The sequence below is a fragment of the Antechinus flavipes genome, chromosome 1, assembly GCF_016432865.1.
Source record: "Antechinus flavipes isolate AdamAnt ecotype Samford, QLD, Australia chromosome 1, AdamAnt_v2, whole genome shotgun sequence".
NCBI classification, from domain to species: domain Eukaryota; kingdom Metazoa; phylum Chordata; class Mammalia; order Dasyuromorphia; family Dasyuridae; genus Antechinus; species Antechinus flavipes.
This window is the reverse complement of record NC_067398.1, coordinates 437570517-437597055: the sequence shown is the minus strand read 5'-3', so window position 1 is coordinate 437597055 and position 26539 is coordinate 437570517. Positions and strand designations below refer to the sequence as shown.

Sequence of the window (26539 nt, the reverse complement as noted above, 5' to 3'; positions counted from 1 at the left end):
CATCTTTTCATGATTCATAGTTCAGTTTTACGGGTAACATTTGAACCCCCTCAAACCTTGATAAGGGCCCACAAAACCCGTATGTTTAGAAACAAGACTTAGTAGGCTTCTGAAGGAGTATGTTTAGCTGCAATAATCAAATTCTTGTTAGAAAATGATAAATTCCTGCCTGTCCCATAATGAAGTGCCTTTCTGTAAAGGCCTGGTTGTAACAGTGGTGATATTTATACTAGCTTCACTATTTTAAATAGTTTAAATTACAGACAAGCAAGACAATGATTGCTTTTAAAATATTCTTTGATAATAATAGTTTTGTGATAGTATATAATATCCTAGTTCTTTTTTCATGCCATAGTGAATGCCTTTTATACATGGACATTTGGTACAATAAATAATAGAATCTTATACTCTGGATCTCAGCATGGCCAGAATTCCAAATATTATCATGAAGCAAGTCAGAGTGTTCATTAGGATAGCTTTCACCTCTCTCTTTTGCTCCTCTTTTTTTTTTCCTTTCTCCTTTTCTTGTTTCAAACCTATTCCATCCTCAATATTTAGTATTTTCAGATTCTTCAAATAGTGTGTATTGTCTTAATATATTTTTGCTCTGTGGATATTTTTATTTTAACAAAGATAATGCCTTAAAAGAATAAATTTTAAATTGGCCCCTTCAGACTAAAGTTGGAGTTAAAATGTAATAAAGCATTTATGGGTCATGCAACAAAAATAATAATACTAAGAACAAAGAACAAAAAAGTTACAATTTTGAAAGTTAAAAAAAATAGGACTTTAAATAAAGGAACAATTTCTCTCCATCTGTGCTTTCACTAGTATAGCTGGTCAGAATAGGTACTCTACAGGGCATAGAAGCTTTGCTAAAATCTCCAACACCAATTTCACATAGGCTTATGATCTGTCTCTTGAGAGGAATTCATACATTAATGAGATCATGAATATTGGAATGAGTAGAGAGATGCTGGGGAACATTAAAATCTTTCAAAGGTTCTCAAATTACAATTCATAAGTAGCTACTTCCTTCATCAACACAGTGTTGACACTAACTCCAGCCCTTGAAACCCTTTATAATCTGTCTCCAACTCAGTTTTTTAGTCTCATGAGGCATCAATTCCTTTCACATTCTCTATATTTCAGAAAAAAACTGGTCTTGTTATGTTGTTCCTCTTCCATGGCATTTCATCTTCCATTTGGACAGACTATCTGCCAGATCTAGAATTCATTCCTTTCCCATTTCTGCCTCTTAAATTTCCTAGTTTTCTTAACAATTCAGCTCAAAATCTACTTCCAACATGAGACTATTTCTTTTTCTTCCATCTATTAATGCCTCCCTTCCAATAAATTGTTTTGTTCTAGGAGAAGGGGTGGGGGGAAGGGAGGGAGAAAAAAATTGGAACACCAGGTTTTGCAAAGGGAAATGTTGGAAACTATCTTTATATACTTTTTTTAAAATAAAAAGCTATTTAAAATTATTGATGTTATTTTATTTTATTTAATATATATTTGCATGTGTGAGTATTGTCTTCCTCTCTAGAATATGACTTTTGTAAATGCAAAGATTGTTTCATTTTATGTCTATATTCCCTAATGTCTGGAACACAGTAGGCACTTAACATGTTTGTTGAATCATTTATTGAAATCATACTTCATTTGAAAATAATTGATTGATTAAATTGATATTGAGTAAATTTCTATTCATATTGCTGAATAATGGATACTTCTTTTTTTCAGACTCAGAATGCAATTTTTCTTGAAATTTCTTTATACTTTTTCATAGATTCTAGTGCTCACAACATTATTCATGGTGCATACCTGGAAAAAAGAACATTTGTTATTATTTGTATGTAGGATGGAGTCAAAAGATCTGTGTTTGAATTCTGAGCCCTGACACTATATCTGTGACTTTAGGTAAGCCACTTAATTTTTCTGGACCTCATTTTCTCCATCTGTAAAGTGAAAAGGTTGGACTAGGTGATTATATTTAAATTTAAAGTAGTTCTAAAGTTGTCACTGAATCCCCAACCCAGGGGGAAAAAGTATAATTTAGGGCATTCAAAGAAACTTGGAAGTTTTCACAGAATCTCAGAATTAGAACTGCAGAGGACCTCTAGCCCAATCTGTATATGAATAACTATTAATAACCAGCCTTTGCTAAAAGACCTCTAATGAAAGGAAATTTCCATACTTCCAAGGTAATATTCTACTTTGCATAATTCTCATTGTTAGGCCTTCCTGACATGGCAATTTAAATGTTTGTTTCTGCATTTTCTACCTTTTGCTGCTAGTTTAGCACTCTGATCAAAAAGAATAATATTAAAATCCAGCATGACTGTTAAATGATTCTAGCCATTCACAAGAAACTCACCGCCACCATTTTCCCATTTGCAATTTGTCTTTTGATTGTTGTCTCCTTGCCTTGCCACTTCTGCACCTGGACCAGGGAGCCATTTTCCATTGTTACGATGCTCTAGAAATCCACAATGGGCTTACTTTTAGAAATCAACAAACTGATAGTTTTCTTTTAGAAAATTTGGGTCTACCTGTGGCTGGCTGTTCATTTTTAATCACATTTTAAGGCTATACTGGTAGCAATAAAAAATGACAGGCAGCTAGTGCATCAGGGAGAAGAATTTAGAGAAGCACAAAGGCAAAAATCACGGAGAGAGAGCAGGGTAAGATGCAATCTAGCCCCATAGAGGAAGTATTCTCAACTGAGATCTGATAAAGCATCGAAGGCTATTTACACATTTTTCACATTTATACATTTTACACATTTACACATTATTACACTTCAAAATCTGTACTGTAATACTTCAAGCAATAGTATCATAGATCTGGGTTTTATTTTGGGAGACCATCTAACTGATTGAGACAGTATGGTCTAGTGATAAGACACGTCTAGCCTTGTAATCAAGAAGTTCAGAGTTCCAGTCCCAGCTCTGACACATACTGGCTGTATGCCCCTAGGCAAATCGCTTAATATTTCAGCATTCTTGTTCTAAGACTAGGATTTACAGAGCAGCTGCCAATCCCCAATAGTAGAAAAAGTTTCTCATGAAATAGCATTCAAGAGACATATATGATATATATATATATATATAATATACATACATATATGTATGTATATATATTTATATATATATATAATGCCAAGTTTCTAACCAGGTAATAAATGGTGAGGTTTGTTATTGTTATTCAGTTGTAATTTTTTCTTCATGACCCTATTTGGGGTTTTCTTGGCAAAGATACTAGAGTGATTAGCCATCTTCTCCAGTTCATTTCATAGTTGAGGAACTGAAGCAAAAAAGATTTAAGTGACTTGCTTAAATTTACAAAACTCGTAAATGTCTGAGGACAGATTTGAACTGGGCTGAAATTCTTCAACAAAAGAGCTGAAAATTAATTACAATAAATGCTTGATTCTATGACGTGCAGATAGTATAAAGAGAGCTTCAAAACTAAGAACTCTTCAAGAAAAGAATTCTTAGCCTCCAATAAACCTGTTCTTTATCATCTGGTAGCATGTGCTCACCTTCACTTTCCGGTTATCTGCTGTGGTTTCATCAAACTCCTCACCCAATTTGAAGGAGATCTCTGTGGTTTTGAATGTACTATCAGTTTTCATGGTTATCACCTCACCATTAGCACTGATAGTTACAGTAGGCTTTGCTAATCCTCCAACATTCCTGGCAGCAAAACTCACTCCTACAAGACAGAGAAGAAATCAGATTTCATTCTCTTTCTGAGGATGTTTTCCATTTTAAGACTTCAAAATAAGTCTTCTTTTAATGTCTACTATATGTTACGCACGTGATAAATGCTGGGAAAACACAAAGAGGCAAAAGTCAGTCCCTGCCCTTAAGGAGCTTAAAATCTAATGAGGACTTTATAATCTAATTTCAAATGTACAGTCTTTAAGAAGTGGCCAAAATTTATCATTTTTAATGGTTTTTTTAAATCTACTTTTCACATTATACTTTTATAGATTTGACCTTCCTTTGCCTGATCTTCGCAATTTATGCATCAAGTTATATAGTCCCAGACTATCAGCTACTCCCAGGAGGGTATGGAAGCTTCAATCTGTCACTCAGACTAATTTGGTTTTATTTATGAAATCATTGCCTCAATATCCCTACTTCCAGAGGCCTGAAAGAAAGAAGTAATGCAGTTTCTTGAGATTCTAGTTTTCTCTCAGACTCATTCTTTGAGGAAATATTGCTTATTAAGATTTTGATGAGGAGAAGCATTTCATAGTGGGTAGGGTGCTATACCTGGAGTCAGGGAGACCCAAGTTTGAATTCTTTTTCTAATTGATTTTATGACTATGGACAAATGCATTTAATTATTCTGTAATCTGGGGGGGAGAGAGGGTCATAATACCATGCAGAATTTTTATGAAGCTGAAATAAGGAAAGTTCTTTGCAAACTTATACATATAGATCAGGCACAATAAACTTGCATTTACCTAGTACTATAGAATATATAGAACTATAAAATATAGTAAATATACTAGTTATAGTAGAACTATACTCATGAACTCTCTGTGAGCTAGGCAGTTTGTATTATTATAATACCAGGAGGATGCTAATAAATGTTGAATAATTGACTGATCAGTTGTCTCACACAGAAAAAATATGTATACACTTTTACATTTATTCTGCATTATTAACTTTTTCTCATTTGTTTTCTTAAGTCTAAACAATAAAGTCCTAATTTATAATAATAAAAAATTATTATTATTATCATTTATATAGCACCTGCCATGGGCTAGATACCATGCTAAGGGCACTTTACAAATATTTTCACGTTTGATATGTACAATTCTACAGGTAGGTGATATAAAATAGTCTTACAATTGGTGAAATTGAGGCAAACAGAAACTAAGAGATTTGTCCAAGATCATAAAGCTAACCAAGTTAGATTTTTAACTCAGGTCTTCCTGACTCTTATAAATGTATATATTGAAATTTTAACTACTGGCTTTTTTTAACAGTTGGCTTTTTTTAAGAGCTAGTTTCAACTAGTTTCAGAAAAGTCCTGATTATAACTATTTTACAAATGTGGAAACTGAAGCTTAAGGAGAAAAAACATAAAACTTCCTAACAATTGCCAAAAAAAAAAGTGAAGATGTTTTCCAGAGGAAGTTGTATATCTGCTTGTTGGAGATGTTATAAAGGGGCTCCTTACTCAGGTCCAGGTTGAACTTCATGACTTCTGAAATCTATTCAGACTGTGGGATGATATAATTTTATACCTGAAAGGGATTAAATGACTTTCTCCTATCCATATAGATAGTGCCAGAGGGAATTAGATTGTAAGTTCATTTAGGGGAGGACCTGTCTTTTGTCCCTTTTTGCATTATTAGTGTGTTGTGCAATATCTGGCATATACTAGGCACATAATGAATGCTTATTGATTGATTGACTAGGACTTAGTCTTTGACTTCCTTTGCTCACATTTCATCCTTCCCACATAGTTTCTTCATATGATTTAAATTCTTTGGTCATTGCAGAATTAAGTCTACATAGTGTATCGGCATGCTGGAAACATATTTGGGAAAGAGAGATGAAGAGGGTCCAGACCTTTGGTTTTATCAATATGAGAAAACTCCTTTTACTGGTACAGATAAGCAACTCATATGTAATTTGTTGTCTAAAGAATTATCTGGGGCACTGGAAAAATTAAGGGACCTAAACCCAATTCTTTTTGCCTCTGAAATCAACTCTGTATTCGTTACACTACGTTTTCTCCTTGAATAAATTTAGGTTAAGAAACATTTGACCTGATGAATTTGCATCTTATCTCTTTATCTTGGTTAGTTCTTGATGCATCTGCTTCAATAATCCAAGAGAATCCATCATGCATTACCTAGTAACACCATTAAAATACAAGTGAGTAACCTGTGGGTTGAAAATAACTCCTCTATTAAACTGCTCCATTGCCTTTGGGTTAAGGTATCATAATCAGGCTCTTCCTAGATTATCACTGCAATCTTCTACTTAAAAAGCATTGGTGCTTCTCCTACCCTGTGCTGAATTCTTCTTTTTCTACATGGTTCACCTTGATGATTATATTCTCTTGCATAAATAAAACAAATTAAATCTCTACACTGATGATTAAGGCTGTATCCAACTCTAATCTAGTCCTACTATACACTTCCATCTGGATGTCCAATTGACATCTCAAATTCAATATATACAAAATAGAATTCATGATACTCTATCCTAATCTCTCTCTTCCATTCTTCTCTCCTTTTAGATCACAAAAGGAGGGAAAGGACCTACATGTTCAAAAATATTTATAGTAGATCTTTTTGTTGTGTCAAAGAATTGGAAATTGAGGGAATGTCCATCAATTTGGAAATGACTGGACAAGTTGTGGCATATGAATATAATGAAATACTACTACTGTGCTCTGAGAAATGATAAGTGGGTGAATTTCAGAAAAAAAAAACTGGAAAGGCTTACATGAAATAAAGTGAGCAGAACCAAATGAACACTGTGATAATGAATGACTCAGTTCTCAACAATACAATGATCCAAAACAATTCCAAAGAACTCGTGATGGAAAATGCTATCCACATCCAGAGAAAGAACTGATGAATTCTTAATGCATATTGAAAGATATTATTTTTAATTTCTTTATTTTTAAGTGATTTTTTTAGCCCCATTTCTTCTTTCACAACATGACTAACATGGAAATGTGATTTACATGACTGTATATACATAATCTATACGACATTGATAACTCTTTTAGGGAGGAGATAGTGAAGGAGGAAGGGAGATAATTTGAAATTCAGCATTTTTTAAACAATGAATGTTAAAATTTGTTTTTACACTTAATTATAAAAATATTACTTAAAAAGTGTACTTTCTCTCTCTCTCTCTCTCTCTCTCTCTCTCTCTGTCTGTCTTCCTTTTGCTGATGACACTACTATCCTTCAAGTCCCTTAGAGATTCATAAGTTTAGAGTTTTGATTCTTCTTTCTCCCTCTTTCCTTATGTATCATCAGTTGCCAAATTCATTTTTTATTCTTTTAAAATCTCTCTCAAATGCATCACTTTTCTTTATTTGCGCTACCATCATTATAATTTACTCCCTTACTACTCTTTACCTGAGCCTTCACAACATAATCCACATTTGTTCCTTCTCTCCATTTGGACAATCATCTGCTTAGTTAGGATTCTCATCATCTCCTGTCGGACTAGTGAAATACATCTAGGGCCAAGTAAATAAATACTGAATTTCCTGAAATGATTGCATTATTTGAATTCACAATTTTTAAAGTTATAATTATATAAAATGTGGTCATCCGTTCTAGCTCACTGGAAATAGGCAGTATGAATTTAAATAATGCAATTTCTTTATGAGATTGGCTCTAGTTCTAATCTTCTAACTAGTCTTCTTGTTGGCAGTATCTTCATTCACCTACCTATTCTCCACACAGCTAATAGAATAATCTTTGTAAGACTCTTCCATGTTCAAAAAATATTCAATATCTATTTATTGCTTAAAATAAAATACAACTCCTTAACCTGAGTTGTAAGGCTCTCTATGATCTGTCCTTAACTTATGGTGGAGTACCAAGAATGTTGAATCTGAGACCCCGAATTCAAATCCTGACACTTCCAAGTGACTTTGGTCAAATCATTTAAATAATTTGGATTTTAGTTTCCTTATCTATTAAAAAAAGAAACAAACAAACCATGATGACCCCTAGGGCTGCTTCTGTCTCCAAGTTAATAATCATTCTCCTATTCTAGACTAATTGTGCCCATTGCTCATTAGAGGCAGTGGAGGCAGAAAGATCAGAGTTTAAGCCTAAACAGATTCAATTGCCTAACCTCTCATTGGTTTAGATAACTCTCTAAAACTCAAAGTTCAAGAGAAAGTGCCATATTGCATTAATAAAAGAATTTTATTCATCAAGATCTCTCTCTGCCATTGGAATCATAGGTCCAGGCTCCATCCCTATTTTATTTTACTTTTCTCTCTCAACATGCTTTTCCTTGAAATTATGATCACATCCACTTCCATGTATACTCTACATTGATGACTCCAAGGCTGTATCCAACTCTAAATCTTCCTCCTGAATTCTCTAATTCTTACTATGCACTTGCATCTGGATATCCAATTGACATGTCACATTCAATATATCCAAAATAGAATTCATGATATTCTACCCTAATCCCACCCTTCTTTCAATACTTCTCTCTTTTTAGATCACAAAAAGGGGGAAAGGACCTACATATACAAAAATATTTATAATAGTTTTTTTCATGGTGGCAAGTTATATTCCAGTCTCATTTCTTCATCTGCAAATCACCTGCCCATGTCTAGAATACACTCCCTTCTCATCTCCATCTGTCAGAATTCTTTTCCTTCATGATGTCTCTCAATGTTCACTCTCTGTGAAGGTTTTTCTAATCCTCCAATTATTAGCTCCTCATCTAAAGAAAGACTGAATCAAGAGCAGAAGGTTTAGCTGTCAAAATTTTAAGTTTTTGCACATAAAAATGTTATAAAACCAGCTGAATATAAACTTTGCTGCTTATATCTGTTAAGATACAGAAAGGGAGAAATACTTTGAAGATGAAGAATTGGAGACAATCTGATTTGTTCAAACAAATAATAGCTGATGGACATGGGACGCCCAAAATTGTTCTCTTCTCTTGCTAGAAAACCTAGAGTTGTACATCCAATAAAGGTGTTCATCAGTTTTTCTCCCAAATTTGAGTCTGAAGATTCACATCTGAAAGCACTGATTTTTTTGGAAGCTGCTTTCACTATTAACCAAAGAATGTTCCTATAAATATAGATTTATTATAATTCATAGGATTTTTCAGCATATAGATAATACTCTTCTTTTAATACATATACTTTAAAGCAATAGCACTTAAAGTTGCAATATATGTAAGAAGTGGATTTTTTTAGGTCAACATAGTATAATCTAGAAATTTAGAAAAAAATAGAAGAGGAAAGCCATCACCTCCCAACATTTTTTAAAAAGTAACCCAATAATTCCCATCCCACATAATGACATCTCACCTAGTTCTTTCATGTAGTCATCAAAGTTTTCACTGGAGACAAGTTTCCAGGTTCCCAAAAAAGGCTCAACCATCTTGGATATTTTGGTGGAAATAGAGGCTCAGATCAGAAGACCAAGGAATGAAATGAACTGCAAGGCTACCAAGATTACCTTTTAAAGGACATCATTACCACGTGACTCCTTTGACATAGTAATAGGAAACATAAGGCCCAGGATTCCCATTACTACCACATGACTAATTGTTCTTACCACCAAATTAGGAAATTGAAAATAACATGTAAATTTTGATTTAGGTCAGTGATTATAGCTTCTAGCACTGTGACTTATACCCAAAGAACAAGGGATAAATATTATTTTGTATGTAGTGAAGGCAACTTCCAAAGAGGATCAGCCTTTTCAGATGTAAATGCTGAGTCAAATTTGGGGGAAGAAACTGATGAACATCTAATGATTATACAAGTCTAATTTTCTGGCAAGAGAAGAGAACACCTTTTCATCTTCCTCATCCATCAGCTATTATTTATTTGGACAAGTCACATTACCTCTATTTCTTCATCGTCAAATTATTTCTCCCCTTCCCTACCTTACAGGGATGATGTGTAGTACAGATAATATCTATAAAATGCTTACATTTTCTTAGTGTATTGTGTAGGGTATTATTACTATTATCATCATTATTCATCAAGTTTAACTGGGGATGAGGAGCAAAAGAAATTGTCTCTGTGCTACGAATCTCAAAAAAGGGCTTAGTGTTTATGGAATAAACATCTTTCGTGGATGGAAAAGGCATCTTTGAAATTTTGGAAATAATAAGAAAATGAACAGCAATAGGTTTGAAAGTAAAAAGAGGAATTTGTTGAAGTTTGAGAAAAACTCAAGTGAATGAGAGTTACAGTGGTTTAAACATAAGTTTTCTTGCTTATATTAAGAGAATTTTGGAGAACTACCTTGAGTAATTTATCAATGATGTAACATTAATTGTGGAATTTAATTTTGCTTAACTCTGTACATTTTTACAAGGACCCCCCACTGCTCACCAGTGTTGGAGGTGAAAGGGTAAAAAAATTAAAAAAAAACACAACATTCTCCAAATTCTGTGTTACTCATTACCCATTTCAATTTGATTTGGTAAGTTTTCCAGAAAGTAATTTAAGGGGTACAAATGACTTTCTCTTCTGGTGCCAATTGATTGTAGAAATCTGGAATAAGTAGTTAATGGTTCACAGAAAATTAATCATTTTTGTGCCTTTTAAATCAATAATTCCCAATGGTATTGTCCACTGAGCCCCATTCAATAAATCAAATAAACTCTACTCAAGAGCGGTGCAAAAGATATTCAATGAAAGTTTATTAATACATAAAGTCTCAGAAGTTCTAGCTCCAAATCTATCCAAAAAGATTTCTATAAATTCATGGCTTAATTATTAAAAGCAAAACAAGCTACGTAACTAGCATCATTTCTACCAAAAAGATTGTGATCTCTCATTACTTCTCAGGTGACAGGGGTGAGATGAGTTCATTCAGCCTCTCAGGGAGCCATAGAGAGGAGATCTGACCATAAGTGTTCCTTATTGCCCACCAGAGAGGAGAAACAAAACTGCTTCCTCTTACGTGAATGAGAGAAAAGGGAGGGAAAAAGCTGAAGGGAAGAGAACAGTTTATCATCCAGTATAATAGAAAATAAAGGGTTTGACAGACTCTGAACACATAAGTCTCTTCTATTAAATCACAGAATCTTGGAGTAAGAAAGTGCTTTCAGAGGTACCATTCTATAATTCATACCTGGGAAAAAACATAAAAATTGGCAAAATATAAATGGCCATCCAATCTTTGAAAAGTTTCAGTGAAAGGAAACTCACTATCTTTTAAGGAAGCTCATTACATTTTTGTTTGTAAAGATTAAAAATTTTGTTCTTATGCCAAGTTTAGATTTGCCTCTCTTCGAAGTTCAGCCATTACATCTAATTCTGCTGTCTAGGGCCAAACAGAATGAATATAGTCTCTCATCCATATGACAATCCTTCAAACTCTTTATGATTGCAAGTATTCTCCATTTCAGACTCATCCTTGTTATATCTTCCATGCATTTTAATTTTCACAATCTTGAGACCTTTCCCCATTCTAATTGACCTTCTTCATGTTCTCCATCTTCTCAATGTGTTTGCAAAATGGGCTTACAGAACTGGGTACAAGGCTCTAAATGTGATCTAACAAGTGTAAAGTATAAAAGGACTATCAGCTCCCTCTTTCTGAACCCCAGATCTCTGTTCAGCCTAAGGTCACATTAGCTTTTTGGATGCCATGTCACACTGTTGATACATCTTGAACTTGAAATCTACTTAGATCTTTATTCAGATCATCTGGGACTTGTGACAATTTATTTTTTTAAACCAAGTGCAGTTCTATCCTTTATATTTTATCTTATTAGATCTTTGTACAACATTGCACTTTGTTAAGGTCTTTTGACATTCTGGCTATTATCCAGTATATTAATCATTTCTCTTAGCTTTATGCTATTTGTATATACTATAAGAATGCCATATTTAGGATGTAGGGTAGTTCAGGGAAGACTAGTACCTCTGTACTTAAGTACAGGGCTGCTTTCCACCTTTAGTGTCCACCTGATCCTCCTAACTCTTACTTGTAGCTCCAAGAAACTATAGTGTGCACAGTGGCCACACTCTGGTAAACTGTTCTGGCAGATGGGCTGAAGCTATTGACCATTTACCTCAAGCTGAAATTAATCACTCTCTAGCTGAAGTTCTACCGAATAAGAGGTTTTTAATGACATTCTTCTGCTTTTGTCTGATAAAGCACCAGATATTGATTCTATTCCAGCTGAGATTTACAAGGTGGAGGGTCTATTGCTCATAAAAAAGTTGATTGAAATTTTCCAGATTATATGGCAAGAGGAAGTTATGCCCCAGGAGTTTAAGGATACCTTTATCATACATTTTTATAAAGGTAAAGGGAATAGATTTTCTTGTGACAAGCACAGATGCAGTCTTTCTCTTTAGTCATTGCCAGATTCCTCCTTAATAGACTGATCCTATACCTAGAAAAAGGTCAACTACCTGAGAACTAGGATGGCTTCAGAAGGGGCCAAGGAAAGTCAATATGGTATTAATATAGTACATCAATTTCATGATGGTATATTTACCCAGGTTCTGAGCAAGGGCAATGCTCTTGAGCTTTCCCAGTCACCAGTTGAGTGAAACAAGGCTGTGTGACTGGTGCCATGCTCTTTAGAATGATGTTTTTAGTCGTGATGTGAAACACTTTCATTGATGAGAGATGTGGAATTAAAGTCAGCTACTCCTCCAATGGTTAATTCTTCTACTTGAAAAGACTACACGCTAAAACTAAAATGGAGGGAGTGTTTGCAAATGATTGGGCACTCAGTTTAGCCTCCAAAGCAAAGATGCAACAAAGTATGTATCAATTCTTTGCTGCTGGTGCTAATTTTGGCCAACAGTTACCACCAAGAATACACAGGTCCTCCATCAGCTAACCACACCATCCCTATGTATGGAACCATCAGTTACAGCAAATGGTGAAGTTTTGAATGTGATGCATAAATTCTCTTCCCTTGGTAGTATACATTCCAGAGATGTCCATACTGACAATGAGCTTGACACATATATTGTCAGAGCTAGCTCCATGTTTGGGAGGCTTGGAAGGAAAGTGTGGGAGAGGAGATGGATTAGACTGGCTACTGAACTGAAGGTGTACAGAACCATTGTGTTGACCTCATTGTTTTATGCCTGTGAAACCTAGACAGTATTCCAGCATCATGCCAGGAAACTGAATTGCTTCCATTTGAATTGTCTTAGAAAGATTCTGAAGATCACCTGGCAAGATAAGTTACCAGACTCTCAGGGCCTTTCTCTAAGTAAACTGCCAAGCATTCCAACTCTACTACAGAGAACACAACTTCATTAGATTGGCCACTTTGTTCAAGTGCCAAATGTATGTTTGTCCAAAAAAAATATTTATGGAGAGCTCACACAGGCAAGCACTCACAAGGTGGTCAGAAAAAGTGATGCAATGATACTGTCAAAATATCTTAAGAACTTTAGAATCTATTTTATGACATGGGAGACACGGGCACAGGACCACTCAGCATGGTGTGCCCTCATCAGAGAAGCTACTGTGCTCTATGAACAAAGCAGAATTGAATTAGCTCAGAAGAAACATGAGATGAACAAAGTTAGAGATACACCCCAAATGTTCAAGGGACTATTTGTGACCAACCTGAGCCAGAGTCTTCCAAGTTCATATTGGTCTGATAAGCCACAGTTAGACACACAGTAACTCAACTCTAGCATAATGAGTTTTTTGATCCTTTTCAAAAATAAAGGACAACAATTAACCAACCAAGAATTTGTTTCACTTTAATACAATTTATACAATTCAAAGTGTCCTTTGTGATGCCATTGGTTCTCTTCAAGAAAACAAGGACTAGCTTTTTTTATTATTATTATTATGCCATCTTGACAACTACCTTTGCTTTAAATTAATTGTGTCACTAACTATTTATCAAAGAAAACTCACTGGTGGGTGTTCACAAACAGTAGTTTTAAGAATGCATACCCACAAAGTGTTTTTTTTTAGCCTTGGATAGCCATATCCCATGGACCTAACCTGAAATCTGTATTAATGTATGGGAGTAACCTGGAAGTACTACTGCCCATAATGATCAATTAGAAAAAGACTTATATTCCTGTAAATTTCCTTCAGTTCTTTATAAATCTGAAAAATGTGGCCTTTATTAACCCTATTAATTTGCATTTATCTAATCAATAGCTTCTCACACTCTTCTTAATACTTTGGCTTTTGACTTCATCATTCAACCAAAACTACTTTCTCCAAGTTAGCAATAATTCCAAATAGAATGGCTTTTTCTCAGTCCCCATCTTTGTTGACTTCTCTGTACACTTTGACATTATTGACCCCCTTCTTGTCCTTGTGACATTGTGCTCTCCTGGTTCTCTTCTAGTCTCCTCAGTATTCTTTGCTAGATCTTCATTCAGATCACTCCTAATAACAATAGTTGGTCTTTCAAAACTCTGACCTGAGTTCTTTCTCTTTTCCTTCTATATTTTTTCACATGATGACTCAGTTATCATCTTTATGAGATGATTCTCAGAATTATTTGTCCAACTTTAATTTCTCTTCTGGTCTCCATTTGTGCATATTAGGTGTCTTGTATAGGATGTGCCATAGACATCTTAAATTCAACATGTCCAAAACTTAATTCATTATCACTTCTCCAAAACTTTCCCTTTTTTCCTGACTTCCCTCTTCCTACTCCCAATCACCCAGGATTGCAACTCATTTGACCTCTCACTCTTTCTCATCACTTCTCCTATACTATTAATTATCAAATATTGTCAATTTTATCTTCATAACATTTTGTGTATACCTCTCTTCTCTCCATTCACATAGCCACCACCCTGATACAAGACCCTATCACCTTGCACCCGGATTATTCCAATAATCTTTTATTTGATTTCTCTGCCTCAAGCCTCTCCCCCATTGCAGCCCATTCCCAGTTTACCACAAAATTGATCTTTCTTATACACAGGTCTGTTCCTGGCATCCCATATTAAATCAATTCCAGTGATTCCTTATTACCAACAGGATTAAACATCAAATCTTCTGTTTGACTTTGAAAGCCTTTTACAGCCTGGTCCCTCCAATTTTACCACTTGTATTTTTCTCTCCTCTGTATCTTCATTGTCTAGTGACACCTGTATCCTTGATGTTTCTTGTATAAGACAATCCATTTACTCACCGAATTTTTATTGATTGTCCCTTATGTCTCTTATGGGAAACCTGATTTTCCACTCTTTTTTTTAAAGTCTCAGCTAAAATCTCACCTTTATCAAGAAGATTTTTTCTGATCCCCTTAATGTTAGTGCTTTCCCTCAGAGATTATTTCCTTTTTTAATTAAAGTTTTTTATTTTCAAAATATATACATGAATAATTTTCAGCATACATCCTTATAAAACCTTGTATTCTAATTTTCCCTCCCTTTCCCCCAGCTCTTCCCTTAGATGGCAAGTGATCCAATATATATTATACATATGCAATTCTTCTATATATATTTCTATGGCACAGTTATCATGCTGCACAAGAAAAATTAGATCAAAAAGGAAAAAAAATGAGAGCGAAAACAAAATGCAAGCAAACAACAACAAAAAGAATGAAAATACTATGTTGTGGTCCGCATTCAGTCCCCACTGTCCTCTCGTTAGGTGCAGATGGCTTTCTTCATCACAAGACAATGGGAACTGGCCTGAATCATCACAGATTATTTCCTATTTTCCTTGTATATATCTTGTTTATATATAGTTGTTAGCATTTTATATTCCCCCTTGAATTGTGAGCTACTTGAGGGCATAGACTGGTTCTTTTTTGCAAATGCTTAATATTATGAATGTTTGCTAACTTGACTTTACTCTGTTCGTGACATCTACTCTCACTCTCAAATGTCCAATATCTGTTCTCCATATCATTTTCCTTTATCAATATCTCCCAGAAATGTTTTTATATGAGTGATTTGTGTTTTCATCTTTCTAGTCTTAAATATAATGAAAGTTTTCTCACTCTAGTAGAGGGAAAAAGGAAAGGGGGAAAAATGTTTCAGGACTGAGGCTGAAATCTCTGAAAATATATTAAGTAGGAAGACAATCATTACATTTACATAGAGTACATCCAATTCAGTTACAAAACAGTACCAAAGCCTATATACTGCATTTGTGTTATTATAAATTTCAAATTAATGTTACTCAATATAAATATGGCAGAATAATTCTTTGGGATTATTGACCAGTGAAAAGATTACAAATAAGCTATTAATTATATAATTATCCTTCCTCATACAAGTAAGCTAGTCAACTATTAATTTTCCATGAGGAATATATCTTAAAATATTAAGACAAGTAATAAAATATCCACACTGAACAAAATATCCATGAACATATTTAATGTTAAAGATGTTTATTGAATCAATAAAACAGAAAGGAGTAGATAAACATATTGCAAATAGAATTTCTTTCAATATAGTCCTGAAGAACTTCATATTTATTTAAACAACACACACATAACAAAAAGTGGTGGAGTTTGGCAGGTTTTGGCCCATTGAGAAGTCAGTTCATGCTCTCTCATAGATTCTAGTGGAAGTGACATCTTTCATGACACATTCCTAGGGAACAAGAAGAAATGAGGATCAAATTTCAGGGTGAAACAAAGATGAAAGAGTGGAAAGTTCTTTTTTCTTTATTGCTCAATTTAGCTAAAAGGTGGGAGTAACTTATGTACATTTCTTCTTTACTAATGTCAGATCCAGTAAGACACTACTTTGGCATGTGCACTTGAGTTCAGAATGCAATTGATTATAAGTCCAGGAGTCCCCTTTTGTTTTTTCCAAAGTGTTCTCAGGGAAGAACTGACAGTTGGGTATTCTATATGGGGAGAATGCAATCTAAGATAACCTGGATCAAGGATTCACACCTAGAAAGAACTTCAGAATTCATCCAACCCAAGCCCCTCATTTCATAGTTAAGTAAATTGAAGCCCAAAGAGATAAAGTGATTCCTGAAAGGTCATTTAGGTTGGTAAGTGGCAGAGGCAAACATCAAGCTTTGGTTATCTGATTGACCATATGGTTTTGCTTCTGCAGTACCATAAGAACTTTACTGTAGTTAGAGATTAGAAATAACTCACCACCACAATTTTACCATCCACAAGTTTTCGTGTTATTGTGGTTGATTTTCCATTCCATTTCTGCACCTGAATCAGTCCACCCTCATTTAAGGTTATGATACTCTGTAAGCATAAAAAAAGTATGGTGAGGCTTTATATGTCTGGGAGAGATAGAAGAATTACTCATGATGTTTATTCTCCAGACTTTTCACTTTCAATGGATCAGTCATTTTTTCTCATTATTATAGTATATGAGACTTTTCAAGAATATAGAAATGTCTCTTAAGGAAAAATTCTTAACTAAACAAGAGATCAAGATAATTTAAAAAATAAAATAAATCATTTCAATTACATGAAATTGAAAAGCTTTTGCACAAATAAAAATAATGCAACTGATAAAAGAAAGGAAGCAAAAGAAAGGAAAAAGAAAGGAAGGAAGGGGAAAAAAATCTTTGTATCACCTACTTCTGATAAGAATCTATTTTCCAAGATATATAGCAAACCAACACAAATATCTATGACAAAGAGCTATTAATGAATGGATAAATGGTCAGAGGATATAAATGGTTCTCAGAAGAGTTGTAAACTATTAACAACCATATGACAGATTGTTCCAATCATTAATAATAAGAGAAATACAAGTTGAAAAAACTCTTAAGTTTTACTTCATCCACAGAAAATTGGGATGAATAGTATTGACAAAGATGGAAATAATTTATTTTGGAAGGATTATGGAAAGGCAGGCACTTGAATGCTCTGATGGTAAAATGGGCAAATTGATCATAAGTAAACAAAATTTAAATTAATGTAGAGAGTGAATAAAATGTCTACACTCTTTGACCAGGAGACTCTACTTCTTATCTCAAGGAGGTAAAACATAGAAAGGAATGTTGCATATATGCCAAAATAATTACACATGGATGTTTTTATAATAGTAGTTGGAAACAAAGTATATGTCCAACTCTTGAGGAGTAGTTGTTGTACCTAACTCTAATAGAATAATGCTAAAATAAAAGAAATAATGAATATGAAGATATAGAGAAATATTGAAAGACATGAAATGGTACAAAGTGAAATCAGCAGAATAAGGAAAGTAATATAAGCAGTAATTATAATAATGTAAATGGAAAAAAAGAAAATAATACAATAGTAACAAAATTTGGTGCTATAGAACAGATCTGAGACTGAGATTGCCCTCCTTTCAGTGGAAGACTATGGGTATGGAAAAATGAATCTTAATACTTTGTCGATGTGTTGGTTAGTTTTCCTTATGAGTTTTTTCTCTTACTTTTTTTCTTTGTAATAAAGGATAGCGCTAAGGGTAGGGAAAAGGAAAGATATTTTGTGAAATGAAGTTGATGTAGAACAAAGAATTCCAATTTAAAAAAGTATTTTTTAAAAGAAATATCCCTTAACATAAAGGGAACTTTTATTCCTCACCTTGACTTTTCTGTCATCTGCAGTGACTTCATCAAATTCCTGGCCCAGTTTGAAGGAAATCTCAGTATTTTTAAAAGTACTTTCTGATTTAATGGTGATCACATCACCTTGTACACTGATGATCATGTTGGGTTTAGCCATGCTTGCCACTTTTCTGGTGGCAAAACCCACTCCTAAAATGCAGAGAAGAGAATATTTTAAGTTTTATATTAAATTCTGCTACGAGTAAATACCTTGAATATAATTCTAATTTATTTTTCTGCAAGAGATTTTTTTTTAAATTGATTTTTATGATTCCTTTTGGTTCTAAGAAAGAACAAAAATGATAGTACGCTCCTAAAAGGCTTCATTTATTTTTTGCAGGAAAAAATATACAGGGACTATTTGGTAAATGAGGTAATGTTTGAAAAAGTATATCACCTATCTGTTGTTTTAGCTGCAGGCCTAGTAGACAATACTATATGATCTAAGGTATTCTATCTCAGATCCTGGCTAGAACATGGGGAGTAAAGACATAATATATCACTTTACAAAACACATTATGAGCAAGCATGAAAGTCAATATTATAAGTAATAAATAATATGGTAAAAAACAAAACAAAACAAAAAGCTCTGATAGCATCATTAGACACCAAATAGCCAGCTATCTTACAACATTCAGTGTTGTAATATTCAGTGCCTAGCATGTAGCAGCTACATAATAAATACTTATTGATTGATTAATTAATACTTTTCCATCATGAATGAACCTTAGTGAATGAAGCATAATTAAATTTAGAACTTAAGTCTAACATCCCACTAGTAGTGTGTCTTTGGCTAGTTCTTAATTTTTTTGTGTCAAAGACCAATTTACCCTCTGATAAAGGCTATATCCCCCTTCTTACAATAATATTTTAATGTACATAATAAAATCATGCTAGATTACAAAAGGAACCTATTAAGTTGAAATGTTGCTATCGAAATTAAAAAAAAAATCATGAAACCCAGAATAAGAATCCTTGTGGCATGCTTAGTTAAAAAAAAAATCTCTATTCATTGTAAAAGAAGCATGATTTCAAGTTGATCACTCTTTCTTGATTAACTCTTTCTAGTTGGTTATCATCTCACTACTCAAGCCTCATATTTATATGCTCTTTCCTAAGTTATTCTGTCATACTTTGAGTCTTGACTTGATTTCCCTAAAGATATATTTATTACTATTATTATAGTGAGGTAGCCTGGCTTAGTGATTAAAGGGCCAATTTTCAAGTCACATAATGACTATGTGACCTAGCTAATTTACCCTTTCAGTGGCTCAGGCATCCCTCTAAACTTAAAAATTACAAGTGTAATGGTTAGAGCAAAATTGTATATTTATATTAGTAAAAGTAATTTCCATATCAGGAGTTCTCACATCAATGAAATCACATTGATCCTGAACCCCAGAAAATATCATCAGACCATTTACTGTGGAGATGTCAAATTGATTTTAGAGATGTTTAAAGAAAGGATAATATATCACCTACAGATAATGACAAAGCCTAGACGTAGGATTTTACTGGTGCAGGACATTTTGGGGGAGTGGAGAGGGAGGGATGAAAGAAATTCCTAATGGGACACTTTTAATTCAATTTATATATAACAGGGTTGTCTAGAGCAGTGGTAGTTACTCAACTCAAGTAGGGTTGAGTAGGATTGTCTAAATTCAAGTAGAAAAGAGGACTTAAAAAACCACATATTACCATTATTTATATTGTATTTATTTTATTATTTTCCAATCACATTGTAATCTGGTTCAGCTATCTCTAGCTAGAACATTGAGAGATTATATGAATTACATGAAATCACCCAGTGGCTTTGAATCTAGATCTTCCAAACTCTAAAGCCAGCCTTCTCTCCATTAGGCCACACTGACTCACCAGAGTAACCAGTTTTTTTATTATGCCTATGGGAGAAATTAAATTAAGATAAAAAGTTTGACAGTGTAACTAAAAACCTCCAAATAATTATTTTTAGATTCCTAAGTGTAGCCAAGGATGTCTGTTTTGGAGGTGGGAAACAATTAAAAGAGAAGAAGGAATGCTTTTTTTTTTTTCTGAGAAATCCTCCTTTGGGGATTATAAATGGCTTCAATTCAAATTATTTCAACAAGCATTTGTTAAGCATCTGCTATGTATCAAATTTCTCAAGAATTTTTCCTTATCCAAATAGACTGATCCTACTGCCTATATACCCCTACAATAATAGTTGCCATTTACATAACACTTCACAAAGCATTTTACATAGGCTCAAAGTATATGAAATGATTGGGAAACCCATAGTCTCATAAATGAAAAGAAAAAACAGACATGGGAGTCCAACCTGGAGATTCTAGGACTGCTAAATATGTGACCTTGAATATATTCAAACTCTTTCCGTCTCAGCTTTCTCATCTATAAAATGAAAAATCTGGACTAGATAAACTTTTATTTCTCCCAGCTTTAAAGTTTTATGATTTTACGAATACATTGGAATTATTTTAATAATGGAGAATATAAACTTTATTTGTTTTACTTCCTTAGAGACCACTGGAAGCATCAGAGATGGAAATAAGTGTGACAATGTCCAGAAGGGTAACATTAGTGGTGGGTCAGCTCTCACTCTACATCTAAATGGACTAAAATAAGCTACCTAATGAAAAGATGGTCAAATGGTGGCTCTAGCAATTTCTGAAGCATAATAAATGCAATAAGGTGGTAAGAAGATATTATTCCATAGAATCAGGAAATCTGAGATATGACTTTTGATTTGCTTCCTTGAGTGATCTTGGGTAAGTCACAAGTTATCCTCTCCACCCAAAGCTATTTCTCGGGGTCTGCTCCCAGTGATTCATTAGCCTAGTAGATAAAACAGGAGTCAAGAGGGCCTGGATTTAGATTTTGCTTTTGACTATGTGGATCCCCACCTCCAGAACACAAATACATTATAAACCGTAAAGCAGGTGCCAATCTGCATTGGGAAAGGAGATTTTTTCACTGACATTTCTTATGCAGTCCCCTTAAAATGTTTTAAATAATTCTATTTAATTGGTTAGAATTGGAGGGCAGTTAAGAAGAATCAGGAATCAGGAAGACCTGAATTCAACTCTGGCCTTGGATCATTACTAGCTGTGTGATCCTGGGCAAGTGACTTAGCCCCGTTGGCCCCGTTGCCTTGAATTCCTCATCTGTAAAATGTGCTCAAGAAGTAAACAACCAATCACTCCAGTGTCTTTGCCAAGAAAAGCCCAACTGGGGTCACAAGGAGTAGAAAATGATTGAACAAGAAAATTTTAAAGCAGCTAAGTAGTACAGTGGATAATGCACTAGATTTGGAATTAGAAAATTCACGAGTTCAAAACTAGCCTCAGATTCTGTGACCCTGTGCAAAACATTTAATCCTGTTTGTCTCAGTTTCTTCATTTATGAAATGAGCTGAAGAAGGAAATGGCAAACCATTCCAATATGTTTGCCAAGAAAACCCCAAATGGGATCATGATAAGTTAGACGTGACTAAAATATTTAAATGACAACAGCAAATCAATTGATATTTTGAATGGTGCTTTGTTAATATAGAATTCAAATACTTTAAATGAATATTTGAAAAGAAAACACTAATTAAATCACTCAGATCCCAGTACCTCACACATGAAAAGGAAATCATATGCAATCATGGCATGGTATAAGAATCAGTACAAGATTAGATTATTTTTCCCCCTCTTTTCTATAAGCCAGCACCTAGTTTCAGAAAATCAAAAAAAGTTGCTTTATCTTTTCAGAAGTTAGAGGTTTTTGAAAAGATGTAAGATTTTCAGTTTTCAATTAAGTAACAATCAATAAATATTTATTCAGTGTGTATTATGTTCCCTGAAGTGTGTAAAGTGACATATATTTAAATGGTGATTCCTAAGTAAAACACTGATAGTGCCTCTTCCTCCTTCAGTACACTACTTCTAAGAAAGTTCTCACTAAGCATCCGTTATAGAGAAGGAACTTCCTTTGGTGGACCCTTATAAATCATAAGGCCTGCCCTATTTCTGACACAAAATTATGGTGGAGAGAATATATCCTATCTATATTAAATAAATACTCTATCTTAAAATCTCATTTGTATTTAATTAATTAAATAAATACAATAATATCATCTGAAACTTTTAGTTGATTTCTTTAGTAAATTTGTAACATAATTTCAGATAAGTTTGGATTGTTAAACTTAGAATACTAGACTCTGACTTTAAGGGAAGAATGGCTTCAGCATCTAGAAATCTCCTATAATTCAAGTCAAAAAACATCTTTTTTCTTTAAAAAATTTTTTTTGAGGCAACCTCAGTTAATTGATTCACCCAGGGTCACATAACTAGCAAGTATCTGAGCACAGATTTGAACTCAGGTCCTCTTGACTTTAAGGCCAGAGTAAAAGAGTCAAAGAACTTTAATAAAGTCAAAGAAGGCAAATATGAAGTGTAAGACATTATCTCCCATTAAGCAGCAATTGTCAGAATAAGCTTGATAACCAAGCAATCAGTATACAATCTTGGTGGCCATTCCTATAGCTCTCTAAATATTCTTTAACTGTGGGGGAAAGCCTAATCATTTGAGTTATTTCTTCATCCTGGAAAAGAAAGAAAGAATACAACATGGCATAAAGTAAGATAAAAACTTTAGTACACACTTCAAATGCAAACTGCTATACAACACCATACTAGATTAGAAATATATTTCTTTGTTTCCATGGGTAGGAAAGCCATAGGCAATGAGCCCAATGAACCAAAGAATCAGGGAGAGCAAATCGGGAAAATAATTTCTGTTAGCTATTTAAAAAAAAAAAAACTTGATTAGAGCCTTTCACACACAAAGTTTACTTTTCTAACTGAAAACTTGAAAAAACATTTAGAATACAGAAGCAAAGGGCAATTAATACCAACATATCCTCTGAAGAAGGGCTATTTAATTAGCTGGCCAGCCTTCCAGTGTGGACACACAGTCATGAACTTCATTTCCCTAGAAAGAAAAAGTCATTCTTTATCCAGGCAAGATTACAAAGTTTATCCTTACCCACTTCTTTCATGTATTCATCAAAATTTTCACTGGAAATAAGCTTCCAGGTTCCTACAAACGCCTCACACATTTTGTGGGACTCTTGAGATTTCGACCTCAAGTAGGGAAAGGAAACTGGTTTTCAGGAAAGCAATGTGACACTCCTGAGCCCAGATAACTTCCTTTTAAAGATATCTAGGACACGTGATATTTGGGAATAACCAATTGGAAATGATGTCTGAGCATTTCCTTTAGGACCAATTTTTCCTTTTTTCCCCTCTAAGTAAATGTGTGTGTGTGTGTGTGTGTGTGTGTGTGTGTGTTATAAATTCTTCAACTTTGGTTCCCTTTCTGTCATGTGGTTTTATGACTCTACAGCCAAAAAAAAAAGGGGGGGGAGGAAGGGGCCTTAAATCATTAGAAAACATGCAGAAGACAAAATATTTTAAAGTCTTTGCTGAGAAAGAATCAGACATTGCTGATGGAATTTCCTTGCAATATTTCCATGAATATGTATTTATCTGAGTGTATGATAGAACCTGCATCTTAATGTGAACTTTACCACAATTCTTTGGGGTAATATTTTTTAAATGTAATTATCTGTGTATTACTATTGAATTTGAAGAACAATAGGAATGAATACAATAGGAATGAATCCTGAAGTCCTTTCTGAAACAGCTGGGAAAGTTCTTTGAGACTGAATGTTATTTTGTCCTCACAACCACATAGGAAGATAGGTATTATTTTTGTACCCATTTTACAGATAATTATAGAAAGAACTAAGTAAATATAAATTAAACTGCTTAAAAATATTCTATCCAACTAGTATTTATGGGGAAGCAAAAATGACATTATTCTGATGTTGTGCATCTAATAATAATAACGGCTAACCTTTATATTTGTTGTTTAGTCATTTCTCCACTCTTTGTGACTATATTTGGGGTTTTCTTGGATACTGGAGTGATTTGCCATTTCTTTCTCCAATTCATCTGACAGATGAGAAAACTGAAGCAAACAGAGTTAAGTGATTTTCCAGGGTCACAGAGCTTCTAAGAATTGTAATACCAGAGAAACTGAGGCAGGAGAGAGATTAGAGAGTTTTTAATATTTTATTAATGGGAGAGTAAGATTGACTGGACAAGACTCTCATCTCAAATTATCCGGTCAGACAGAGATAAAGATATACGGGGACCAAGGGATCCATGTTGATCCCAGGGCTGGAGGAGACTGTCTTCCCAAAGAATCCAGCGTCCAGCATACAGCCGCCAGCAATGAATGGGGGAATCTCAAACCTTTAAGTACCTTTTAGAGACAAAGAAGAAGGAAAAGGTGAGAAAGCCTCGGTCAGGATAGGGAAGGCCATAAACCTAAAAAAACCTAGAAACAGGATGTCTGAATACATAGAGATAAAGATGTCGGTGAGGTATCTTGGAATATTTTAGAGGGATATTGTAAATTCTTGAGGACAGAAAAGAGTCAGGAGGTCTATTCTCTTATTTATCTTGCTAACAATTTATAACCTTAGAGCAAATGGTCCTCAGTCTTAATGGGCCAGAGTAGGATTTACAGCTAAGGGGATTGACATAGAACAGTTAAAGAAACTGAGACAAGGAAACTAGTGCAGGGAAACTGAGTCAGGACAGTTAAAGAGAACTGTGGCATAACAGAATCTGAGACCAGATTTGAATTTAGTAAAAATGAATCTTTCTGACTGCAGGCTTAGCACTTTATCCATTGTACTACATCCACTAATCCAGTATTTGTATAACAAATCAAAGTTAAACAAAGTGCATGGAGTCACTAGTAACTAGGGCATGATCTGAACTTGAATCTTCCTGACTCCATGCTCAGGACTCTATTTACTATGCTTCCTAGGTGCCCTGAATCTGGGATTTTTAATAAAAATAATGAATAAGGTTGAAATATTACTGCCTGATATAGCTGTCCCTCAAATGAGGAATGAAAAAGTATTAAATGACTTGGTAATTTTTAAATCCCCTTAAAAATGTGCCCATGTCCCTAACATGCTTTTAATCATTGAGATAATTAAATTAATTTGATGACCCACTTATCAGATGCTGATGTGTCCAAGTCATAATTCCTCCCTTAGAATATCATCCTATAATATATGGTCACTGATAAGCAATCCAGAAAACTTGGGTTACAATCCTACCTCTGACTAAAGATCATGAATAAGCTTTATGATCATGAATAAGTAATTAAACCTCTCTGTCTCAGTTTCTTCACCAGTAAAATCTAAAAAGAGTAATATCTTAGATGCCTTTATTATAGGATATTGAATGACTAAAATGAGAACATTTTCATGAAGTGTTTTGCAGACATTTAAATGTGTTATAAATGTCAGTTATTATTATTAAAGATTTAATTTTACAAGGAAGGGAATTTTTAGATTATTAAAATTAGAACTGGAATGACCCTCAATGGCTATCTCATTTTAGAAAGGAAGAAACTGAGGTCGAGGTAAGATAAGTGACTTGCTTAAGATCACAGAAGCAGCAAGTAGCACAACTGTATTTAAACACAGGTTTTCTGTCTCTGGTCACTAGACCACATTGCCCCCTGTTTGGGGATGAGCCCATGGCGGGTCAGTCAGATTGCTAGTATTACCAATACTGAGATTCCTGGTTTAATTACTTTGTCACCAATTGGTTTTGTGCTTTTTTGTGGCAACTTAAACAAGAGAACTTGACCATTCTGCAGATATGTTCAGCAGGCAAAAAGAATCAAGTGAAAGAGATCAGAACAGAGCACAACTAGCAAACTTAGCACCCAGAACATGCAATGCGCTACACATTCCTCAAGCATAATTTTGCCCTCAAAGCAACTTTATAAATCATGATATGCAGATGGCATTAGTTGAGTTGTAAGAAGAGTTGGTTTCTATTGTCATTTCTACTGCAGAAGGAGTTGCATGTGTTGAGTTTTTTGCCCTCTGCAATTTGGTGCCTTGAAGGAAAGGCCTTTTATCTTGCCATAATTATGACTCCGAGCAAATTCACTACTATGAGGACAAAAATTTTCAAACAACATTTTGTTAGGTAAATAGCATTTTCTTTATATCTAAAGAAGTACCTATTCAATGCATGTTTATGAGTGAAGAAATCTCTTGGTCAGGATTCTCTACAAAGAGTAATGACACCGAATTAATATAAATAGGGTCCTTTTAAGCCTATAATAAAATGAGTCAGTTTCTGATTGTTAAGAATAAAGGAGTATGTTAGACTCTAATAAATTTTGAAGAAGAAATTTAAAACTAATACTTATATAAAG

General features: G+C 34.1%; 2 protein-coding genes across 2 annotated transcripts; both read right to left on the bottom strand.

The window, feature by feature from the left end:
• Positions 1–1632: 1632 nt before the first annotated feature.
• FABP9 (fatty acid binding protein 9) lies at positions 1633–9168 on the bottom strand. Its single transcript, XM_051998358.1, has 4 exons — positions 9064–9168; positions 3548–3720; positions 2381–2482; positions 1633–1827 (listed from the first exon to the last, which is right to left on the bottom strand). The coding sequence occupies exons 1-4, from the start codon at positions 9134–9136 to the stop codon at positions 1777–1779; spliced, it is 399 nt and encodes a 132-aa protein (XP_051854318.1). The 5' UTR covers positions 9137–9168; the 3' UTR covers positions 1633–1776.
• Positions 9169–16053: 6885 nt separating this feature from the next.
• Positions 16054–23411, bottom strand: FABP4 (fatty acid binding protein 4). Its single transcript, XM_051969984.1, has 4 exons — positions 23267–23411; positions 18216–18388; positions 16797–16898; positions 16054–16275 (listed from the first exon to the last, which is right to left on the bottom strand). The coding sequence occupies exons 1-4, from the start codon at positions 23337–23339 to the stop codon at positions 16225–16227; spliced, it is 399 nt and encodes a 132-aa protein (XP_051825944.1). The 5' UTR covers positions 23340–23411; the 3' UTR covers positions 16054–16224.
• Positions 23412–26539: the final 3128 nt, after the last annotated feature.